This window comes from Pholis gunnellus (genome assembly GCF_910591455.1).
Source record: "Pholis gunnellus genome assembly, chromosome: 6".
NCBI classification, from domain to species: Eukaryota; Metazoa; Chordata; class Actinopteri; order Perciformes; family Pholidae; genus Pholis; species Pholis gunnellus.
Window position 1 is genome coordinate 19,816,884 of NC_136532.1, and position 11,073 is coordinate 19,827,956.

At 39.9% G+C, this 11,073-nt stretch overlaps 1 protein-coding gene across 1 annotated transcript in view; it reads left to right on the plus strand.

Annotated features, from left to right (window-relative positions):
* The window catches only part of arvcfb (ARVCF delta catenin family member b), a 104,200-nt gene extending 95,392 nt beyond the window's left edge, over positions 1 to 8,808 (plus strand). Inside the window, exons 13-15 of the mRNA XM_079160447.1 lie at positions 134 to 221; positions 3,146 to 3,237; positions 8,565 to 8,808. Coding sequence (XP_079016573.1) covers positions 134 to 221; positions 3,146 to 3,237; positions 8,565 to 8,570 — 186 coding nt within the window. The 3' untranslated portion in view covers positions 8,571 to 8,808. The remainder of the gene's footprint in view (positions 1 to 133; positions 222 to 3,145; positions 3,238 to 8,564) is intronic.
* Positions 8,809 to 11,073: the final 2,265 nt, after the last annotated feature.

The window sequence follows — 11,073 nt, forward strand, 5'->3', positions numbered from 1 at the left end:
AAATATTGGTAGCATCATTAGCCACTTATCATTGTGTAAAATAATTGGAGATGAAGCTACTGAGTACATTTTTCTATTCAGTATGTATGAGCTTATGGTATTTTAAATGTTTGCATCCTTCTTCTTCTCTCAGCCCACGACAACAACCACCCCTAAAGCAACCAAGAACGGCAAGCCAGGCTACGACGACACCACCCTACCCCTGATGGAGAAGAACCAAGGTCAGTTAGAGTGTGTGTGTGTGTGTGTGTGTGTGTGTTTGTGATTGTTGCTGTTTTCGCCTGTTTAGAGGACCAAGTAGGTGGAATAAGGGGGAGAAGATCCCATGGCTCCTCAGCAGAAGTCATTGTATTCACTATGAGGTCCAGTCCCTAACCAAAAGGTGAGGCTGGCGATATTCTAGATTTCAAAATCCTGTGAAAAGACCAAACGCCAAACATTTTTGTCCGTCTCTCAATACATTGTGACTTCACTACCCTGTCTGTGGCTTTCATCCCCAAGCCCATTGGTTCCTGCTGAAGACGTAACTCTTTTAAAAACAGGTCATGAACAATCATTTTTCATTTTTAAAAGATCTAAGACTTTCTGCTAAGAAAACAGCTAAGCCCTGTAGTATTTAGCAAATGCTAATCATTTTTTTGGAGAGTATGTGTCACCCAGTACAGTCAAGCTGTTTATTGATGTGTTTGTATTTGTTTCTGGACAAAAATGGAGGTCTGTAGCAAAGATGAATCAGATATATGAGACTTTGACGACACAGACAACACTTGTTTGCAGGCTAAACTAGTTTTCACAGGATTTATTGATGGTAAAAAAAAGTAGAGAATCAGATTGATGTTATGGTCTGTAAATGATGGGATAAAGTACGCAAACCTAACAGTATCACACCCGTATAGTCCTCAAAGCAGGTTTAAACAGAATTCTAACAGGAACTCGAAAACAGTGTGTGATTGTGTCCAGTTTGCTGAGGACATGTTTCTTCTCTCATGGCTCTGTTGAAGCGCTGTGCTTGCCACGATACTACTCTCATCCTCTGTGTGGGGAAGCTGGGATGGGTTATATGATGCAATAATGATGTTTCATCGGGGTCAAAAATAAAGTGCATAAAATGGGAGCTGGAGCTTTGAACAGCGTACTGCTGCTGTTTTAACCCTCAACCCTCAAAAAAGTTGGTTTTGACAGAATATAACGAAATGTTCTTGTTTTAGATGCTGAACTCTTTTGTGTTTGTGTTGTGGGTTTTAAATTGACGTAAAGGGGTCGGCGCTATTGGAAATTTCCCCACCCTTATGTAATCGTGAATAGCTGCGTCCACAGTCAAAGAACTGGGTTGGAGGTTTTCTATAACAGCAGCAGTATATGTGGGGGAGGGTGGGGGACTTGTGCAGTACATTGGCCCAACAACAAACATCTCTTTGACAGAGGAGTCAATAGCATCGCCGCAGTTTAATGTCCTGATTTTTGGCCTTGTGCCCAACTATTTTTTTGCATCCATACGTGCACATGAAACGCGGCACTCATGCCCGCCCACTCTCAGTTTGCTTTATTCAATCACTGGCCCGAGAACCATTTCCCTGAAAAGCAGCAGCGTTTTGGCTCAATGACTCAGTCTGTGTGTGCGCCATTTTTGTACAAATGGCATATGAATGCTTTTCAGGCACCAGGAAATGTGGCAGTGGTGATATGATACCTATGGATGAGCTGGGTCCAGGTAAGAGCCAGACTGCATGATCATCCTTAGCCAAAGAAGAGCTAGCTCTCCTCTAATCTCAATCCAGTGTCCGACAGTCATTTGATTCAACGTCTCTCCTACTTTAACCGTTGCCAAGATGTTATTATCATATTAAAATTCAAACCACTGAACACTCTGATCTCGCTGTGATCACTTCAGACGTGACGCTCTTTGATGCTGTATGCAAGACCCCTCTCTTGACAAGATGTTTGTACAAAGCTGGGCCTTCATTAGAAGCTGAACAGATGTGGGTGGTTCTCCACTCTTAATAAAAACACTCTTAATATCTCATATGGCAGAGCTCCTCGGCTGTGAATCTTTTCAAGTAGAGTGTCCTGTTGTTGTTGTTGTTAATATAGAACTGCAACTCTCATCATCTTTCTTTACTTTTTACTTTTTAAGAATTTTAAGTGAAGAAGTCGCTTTTTAAAGGGACTTCATCTTTTTCACACTCTTACCCAAAGACCATTGTAGGGGGAAATACAATTACAGAGCTGGGGGAGAGGGTTAATATTCCAGAGGGGAATATTCAGAAAAAAACTCATATTATTAAAATGTTGTTTTTTCAAGAAACCAAACAGCTTCACTTTGCAAGGTTGGATAAACCTCATCACACCAAATGTGTGAGTTTAATCTCAGAGAATTAACTTTTTTTTAAGTTTTTTTCTCTGAATATTACCCCTCTCCCCCAGCTTCTTAATTGTATTTATTTGTATTTATTTTTTGTGTACGCCGTCGCACTCTTAGGGTATATCATGCTGGTTTTCCTACAAGCCTCTGGGTCCATATTTATCAAGTGTCTCAGCATCCCTCCAAGGAATTGTCCTTAAAGTTAAAGTATGACTAAAAATACTCTTCTTCTAAGTAGGAATTGTATGAAGCTTCCTACATTGACTTTGAACAAGAAGAAGGACTTCCAGGAGAGAGTGCGACGTCACTCTAGTACAACTTTTCAAAAGAATATTTGATGGCACACAGTAGTTTTCTGACATTGATATCAGGGGAAATAGTGGAAAAGCAGAAAATAGTTACATGTTTATGATTTTCTACTACTGAGATGCTCGATAAATACCGGCCCTGAGCTGGAATATGTAAGAGTGCATTTTTAAAGACCGTTATGGGGACAGGGTCAAATAGCACTTGCAAATACTTCATCTGGTTTGTTTTAAACCTACTGTGGTGGTAAATAACATGAGTGCTAGAAAGTTTAGAGAATCACAAGCTAAGAATGTGCTGTTTACTTTCCTCTTCTGTGTCCAACAACTTTCAGGCACTCTTGTTAAGTGTTCCAGTGCAGAAAACCACTCAGTCAGTGACTCTGCACAGGTTAAAACAACACTATAAATGTCCCCGTTTCTTTTTAATCGTGGATGGGAGAAGAATTAACTGACCGTTGTTCTCTGACCTCATTAGATGGTTACTCCACCATTGACCAGAGGGAGAAGGACTGCAAATTGAAGACAGTTGATGGCTCAGTGGACCAGACAGAACGGGAGCCATCAAAGGTAAAGGCGCATCTCTTCTGGACTCCCGGGGGGGGGCAGGCAGGCAGAGGATGAAATAATGATGTCTCATTGAAACGTCCTCTCCTTCTGTGTCCTTTTCTTTCCCTCTCGCAACATGTTTTCTGGGGTGGTCCTCATTAAAGGCTCTTAATCCTATCGATTCTTTAAAGAGGCTGGAAGTTGTCATTCTCTGTTGATGTTGCCCGCCACAGCTCAGCACCGTGGACAGCCTCAGATCTCAGAGCCGCCAGTTAATTGAGTGTAAGCTTTCGGCGTCTGTAAAGTAATTAATCTGAGACTGATTAAAAGAACCGCCAACAAACGGTCCCCTCGACCCTTGCCGTGGCAATGACAGACTGCTGCATTATCAAGTGGTCGTCTGCCTATTATACAGCCGTCTCACCCTGCAGCCAAAGTTAGTTTCTTGTTGCACTGATCGGCTATCCAACTTCAAAGAGGAGTCGCAGGATAATGGGCTCAGAGGATGTCTGACACGTGTGGGATGACTCTCACGTACTTTTTGTAGTTTACTTTTCATCTGCTTTAGTGCAAGATGAAAAGGATTTTCCCTGTGGGATTTTAAAATGAATGCAATAAAGAGTCCATTAAAGTCAGTTTAGCATTAGTCTCTATGTGAATGGTCATATATCTGCTTCCCCATGCAGGTTAAAACTACCTCTTACAAATCTTTCCAAGGCAAAGTCTAGCTGGAAATTATCTCTGGAGCAGAGTTAATAGTACAGTTAATAATCTGGTGGTTTGGCTTTTCATCTGAATGTTGCGTTTTATTTGAAATTGGGTAAAACCAGGATCAACTGAATTGACCAATGCTGTGCTTTATCATTATGTTTTTTTTCAGGAGTTACATAGTCTCGTTTACATTCTAAAGATGGGTCTTCATGTCTCTTGTCTTTCTTTCTGTTGCAGCTCAATTATCAGTGTAGCATTGCACATCGGAGAGGAAACTAAGAGACTGTAGTTAGATATATAGCTATATGTCATCCATGTGGCATTTTGCACCGTAAACTAATAATCAAATTGTACTGTTATAAAAATGTGGGTTTATTGTATGAGCCCCAGTGTCTACTTTATCCTTCAACAGTCAAATCAACTGACATGGTAGCTAAAAATAGATCTTACTTACAGGTACCTACCCACTATTCTGATTGCATTTCCTCTAAAAGTTAAAGGTGCTGCAGCACTGATTTGTTTTCTTTAAAGGGGAACTCAACACCAGGCTGAAAAGCAACGTTTCACTTCCCTCACTGGTCGAAGTTTTAATTTCGTTGCAGCCGCAACCACACCCAACAGTGATGTCACAGTGCACTGACCACACCCTCGAGTGCACTTCTACATCATTGCATCGAGTTAAGAAGTTAAACAGGAGGAAACAGTAAAACAAGATTTTCATCCGGTGTTGGGTTGCTCTTACAGTTTAGATTTTATTTTAACTCCATTCTACATTGACATTGTGTCAGTGGAGCTGGTTGTGTTGAGCTTAAGATTGAAATGGAACCAAAACAAGTGCAAATTGTATCCAGTTTAAAGATAGAATAAAACAACTAATGTAGCAGCAAAGTATAGCAGCACAAAATAGAAACAATGGGCAGCGTCAGTACTCAACACTGACCTCAGGCTTCAACAATCCATTTTGGTTGACACCTACTCTTCATCATATTAGGTTAACTACTAAACCAAAGGTGCAGAAACCAACTGAGAAGCCACAGACAGGAGTAATCACAGCAAACAGACTTGTTTCTCTGCAGTGCACAGGCCTTCTAGCATTACTCCAAAGCTGTCTTCTAAGTCTGCCTTCTGCACTGTACTTCCCAGAGGTTGTCTGCCTGCTTAGAATGCAACTTGGCTGTTTAAACGGCTCTCTCCCCCTCTTTGATTTGCATGTTGTGGTTCACTGTTTTGAATCACTCTGAATTCTTTCCAAGCTATCCTGAAGGCAGGGGACTAACACTGGCTTCCTCTAATCCTGGATGCATGTGTATGTGTGTGTGTGTGTGAGAGTGTATTTGTGAAATGTATTGACCTCATATTGTTTTGCTGTGTTTGTTTTTTTTTTAACTCGTCCTCCTGTGGCCACAGAATGACACAAATAGGAAACACTATATCAGGACTAACAGGCCTGCAGTCAGTCTGGTGGACGCTTGTGATGTTAAGCCCCAGCCTGTTGACTCCTGGGTCTAAATGCATGCATGGTAGGTCTCAAAAAAAATAAAAGTAACCACCTTCACCTTTTGGGTTGGATTGTAGCATCCTTTGCATTGCCTGTTTGTCTTTTCCACCTGTGTTCCTTTCTACCTCACGCTGTGTCATGTCGCTGTCACCCTGCACCCAGAGCAGTCAGCTGGAGGAGTCACTTTGTTCTTTCCATGGAAATTAACATAATTCACTTGAAGTTGAACTGAAAAAAAATGTTTCGGTTCAACATTTTTTAGATTGTATTTAAGATGTATTAAATGTATACATTGTATATGAATTTATATTTACACACGCTTCCATACGTAGATTGAGGCAAAGATGGCGCTACCAGAAACTCAAAGTACAAAATAAATCACAAATGCGAAACCTCGAGGCCTGTCGAGCGTTAGATTTCTCCACGTTCAGAAGCAGTTTGCATAGGGCTGTAGTGAGAGTGACACTGAGCATTTACAGAGTTTGTGTGGTGTCTTTTCTTCTAACTTTTCTAAAAACCAGAACCACAAGATTAAAAGTGTAGGTCGTGTGTAAGCTGCTATGGTTGGCCCGTCTGTCTAACTAGATTGCCTACAATAGTAACAGAGCGTTACTTCATAAACCAAGGAGCCCACTATTAACTAACTAGTTCCTGGAGTAACAGTTTAAAGAAAGGCTAATTTCACGACCTGTGCATCCACTATATTTTATCTCCCCACTGTGTGGAAGCTGGTCCTGGATGCTGTCAGAGTTTAGAGTAGCCTAACATTTGCAGCTCTGTCCTGCTCCTCATTGTATCCAAGAAACCCCAGCCAAGCTGGTAGCATCACATTTGCCAAACACTTTGGCTAATCCTCATGCAATAAGAGCATATAACATTACTGTATGAAAATACTAACAAGTATGTAAGCTAAGCTAAATTACATTTCCATATCTGTTTTTTACCACCTTGTGGAGCTAACATTAGCTTGATTAGCAGCTGATTAGCAGCTGAAAACCATTGATTTTGTTGACTAGAAATTAAAAACTTGCGATTGCTTAAAGAATTAACGTAGTTGATTCAAAACGTATTGAGAATTTTGAGTGGTAAGCTTGAAAGGTGTAGTAATAGTAACGGAAGGGGGCGGGAGCTCAATCATAGGTCAATTGAAATTCTAACATTGCTTTCATGCGTCCCATACTTATTTTACTACAGGAACATCCAAATCTTGTCACCTGGGTGATTATTGTAACTAATAAAAAACCCTTTGTGTAACATACATACAAAGTAGAAAAGGCTTCGGCTTCTTTTTACAATTCAGCAACACCTGTCTGATTGCGATGCACACCTAGCTTCACTCGCTAGTTCCCCTGACGGCCTCTGCTGAAATTGGTGGTAAATGCTGAAGGGCAATCATTCTTCTGCACTTCAGATGGATCCGCCAGGGACTCAGTTAACACTTAATGAGAAGCAGTAGGGAGTAATAAAAACATATACGCGCACACACACACACACACACAGAGCATCTTAGCTCTATCTACATTTGATTCGAAGATAAATAATTCATGTGAGTTGATGATTTGATGATGGAAGACAACACATAAGGCAGAGATGTAATCAAGGGTGAGCTCACATCGTTACACTTTACATATATTTTGTGGTCTGAAGTAGTTCATTTGAATATTTTGTGTTAAAAGTCATGGTATAAATGACGCAAAGTGGCTTTTGATGTAACTTAGATGGTCATATTTCCGCTTCTCTTTGTGGTTGAGAGGCCTGCATCCAAGAACGGCTGAATGTCTTCTTTCTTTCAAATATTTCAAGTTCATGCATGTTAGCTGTAAGGCAACAGTTTGTTACACAAGTAACAATGAAAGACGTCTAAATTAGTAATGCCCTTATACCTGTACATACTTTATGTGAGCGACCTTACGAGGTTTGACTGAATAACCAACCTGACGCAGTGACTTTTGCAAAGCAGCAAGCTGACCTGGGTGAGCTTCAGTAGTTGTCATCATTCCTCAATCAGCAGTCTTTATCGCCTCTCTCCGCCTCCTCCTCACCGCCTCTTGCCAGACCTCACTGTCTTCCTCATCTTCTTATGTCCATCAGTGGCCATCCGTTCAATGCTTTCACCTCCATCCATTGCATTATCATAGGAAATAGGTGACTGATTTGTGGTATTCAATGTCATTTTATCACTTTAGTCAAAAGAAATATTCTGAATATTACCTATAATATTCAGAATTAACCTTCAGGTAAGTAATTCTCACTTCATTGAGCACATGCAGGATTTCAGCCAACTCATTAAGCATCTGTTTTGCTGTTTTTGCCTCCATTTGCCATCTGGGCTGACATAATTGAAGCATTTGCTGATGTGATGTAATTTGTGAAGTACAGTGATAATGCCAGCTGATTGTCTTGCTGTCTTTCATAAGAGCACAACCGGAGAGTTTTACATTAAATTCACATCCATTGATGAAAAAATGTGGTTCCTGCTCTAAATATAATACATTTTAGGATGAAATTTTTAAGGAAAGGGCTGGTGATATGGATGTTTTTGTCAACAAATCCCATGAAAAGACCAAAACCAACAATGAATTGATCCGAGTCACAAGTATTGTCTGTGTAATAAAGTCTTATTCCTCTGTACCATAGAGGTGCTAACCATGTGCTACCATGCTAAATGTGTGGTGATCTTTAGCTGAAAATAGAATCCAAAAATTGCACTATTTATGTTTGAGAAACATTTGAGTAAGGCCAAACCAAAACAATGAGCTGAAAGATGCTAAAATGCTCCAAAGAGCTGAGAGGAAGTGCAGAGTCAAGTCACTACAAACCACTCCTATCACATTTCACATAATCATTTTTTCCATTTTGAACACAAACACATTGATTAGTTCAGCTTTGCTTCTTCAGTGGGACTGACTGAGTGCTACAGTCTTAATATGAAGTATTGAGAGAAAGACTTATTGTTGGTTTTGATCTTTTAATAATGGAATTTGTTGAGAAGAAAAAGCATAGAATAGTCATTATTTGTCATGATGGATGTCATTGTTTTTTACACTGTAGCATTTTGTGCTGAAACTCTTCATAAGTTGGGATTTAAACTGTGTGGATGCTTCTTCTAATATGTTTCTCTCTTGTCCACGTGCTCCAGGCTTAAAGCAACGACACCCCAGCTAGAGAAGGATCTCTCATATCATCACTGCCATTTCACATGGAGCTCATCTTTGGAGTTGGACTTTGTACAGAAAAGAGGATTTAAAAAAAAAAAAATGATGATCAGCAACTACCCAGCAGCAGCCAACATTCTCATGCTTTTCAGAAAAAGAAAAAAAAAAAGAATAAAAAGTGACTACTCCTACTACTTTCTCAAATCTACATTCCCACTGGACTTTACAGTGTTGAGCTCTACCGGTGACCAAAAAACGGACAAAGGGCCGCTGCTGGTGAAGGAATGGACGTATGAAGGGCGAACAAAGTGAGACGAAGGAAATCGATGGAAAAGGAATGTGTGTTGGAAGGAAGTCTGTGGGAAGCTGGAATGAGTGGTTACTGCATTTCAGTTTTCACATCTGGAAGAAGTTCATGCTTCAATTTTGCCGGTTTTGGAGAATTTTACTTTCAGTTTGTTGTCAGGCTTTGGTAATTTGATGTGAACAGGTATGGACTGGTGCGTTTGAAGGTCACAGAATGTTGTTTGCAGATTGGTGTGATGGACACGAGAAGGTAAAATGAGAGAAACCGATCCTGAGAAGAACTGTAGCATAGTTGATGAACTTGTGCACCCAGCAGTCTGCTCTTGTAGACTTACAATATGTTTGGTTCACTGTGTTTATTCTTTTTTAAAGTGCACTGAGATGGTTTGAAATCAAAAGTTTTTAACAAGTGATTGATGTTCATTTATAAAGTGAGGAGTCTGCAAGTTGTGGTCCGGAGAAAAGGAAAGTGACAGAGTGTGTACATCACATGGAGTAACAGTTTCTGTTCACGCTGTATCGCAAAAGTAAGCTAAAATGGAAACCAACGGTTTCTGTTTCATCATGGTCATCATGTTGGCCCTCACTCACAGAGCTGTGGTTACTTGTGTAACCACTCATATTGTGTAGCGACGCAGTTTCACGAGTTTCCCGGCTGGTTGCTCTTTGTCAATGATGTGTATTAAAGAGGATATAAGGCATTTTGTTCATAAATGATTTGTGTTTTTGAAAAGAGAGGCGAAGGTTTGTTCTCTTGATGAAAGGGTAGATCTAAAAGCAGTTTTTATTTTTGTTGGCTTTTATATAAATGTATATTAGGTTCAAAAGGAAAAGAAATTGAAAAATGAAGGAGAAAAAAAACAAAAAAAAAAATGACCGACTTCTTAGTTGTATATTAATATCACATTGTTTGGAAGCACATCTCATTTGATAAAGGCTCACCATGTTTGTAAACAAGAAATAACCACATAACTTAAATGTGTGTCAAATATTGTGAAGTTACGCCGACGATCACCTATTTATATTTTGTATTTGTCCAAAAAAAAAGTTACAGAAAAAAAAGGTTTATCTGCAGTGTTCTTTCTAAAGGCCATGAATTACATGATGTCTGACAGCCCGTGAATCTTCTAACCAGACACTCTGGAGGGGTCAGAGGTCAGGCCAATGAGATAGACAACAGACGGCAGTGTTAATACAAGTTCTTTAGTTGTTCTTCCTGATGCATTCAGACCAAGTTACCGCTAACCCTGAACCCTACTTCACCGGTGCATCTTAAGAAATATTCAGTCGTGAGCATGAAGCAAAACTGTACAGATGTTTATATTCTATTCTTTCCAAGTGCCAGTTTTTTTGTGGTGTCATTTGGATATTAACTAATTAATTCATGTGCAAGAAGAGAGTACGGGAAGACGAGTGGATCTGGATGTTTAGGGCAAAATAAAAGAGTTACATCACACTGTACAAAAACAAAACATCAAGTTTGGTCATATAGTATATATTTTTACAACGTGTTAGGGTGGGCAGTTGAGATGAAGAAAAGCAGAGAGATACAGAATCATATTGATGTTTTTCTCTTGCTTGGTGAGACTGCAAACTACATCCAGTGATGGTGTGTTTAGTCTCCTTTCCAGCCTCAGTCTGTCAGAGAGACAGAAAGAGAATCCAATCCAAGTTGGCATCACTCATGCGTCATCAAGGCGAATGGCATGTGCCTGCGTTGAAGTCTGATTTTTCTTTGTGACGTATGTGACTTTATGAAGCTTGCATATTTTACACAGTGTTTACAAAGATGTATGTTGTGGTAAAAATCAATAAACTACAAAAAAAACGTACTGTATAGATATTAATTTCAGAGGTTAAAAAAAAAAATTATAATGATACCCAGCATCCCTTGTGTGTGTCCTCAGAAGTGTGTGCTTTCATTGGACAATACTGAACCCTAACAACAAAGACCCGAATGACTGTCTATTCCTCACTGCACTTTGCAGTACCACAACCAAAGGATCTGGAGTTGTATTTACATGCATTCATAACAGGGGGGGGGGTTTGGTTTTGTGGATGTACAACACATTGTAAATTCCCCAAATAAAGAGCCAAGCAACTGTGCTGTAAAAGAAATGCAGGACACGGACACACATCGAATCAAACAAACCTACCTGTGTAGATATAACTGATTCAAGACCGTCA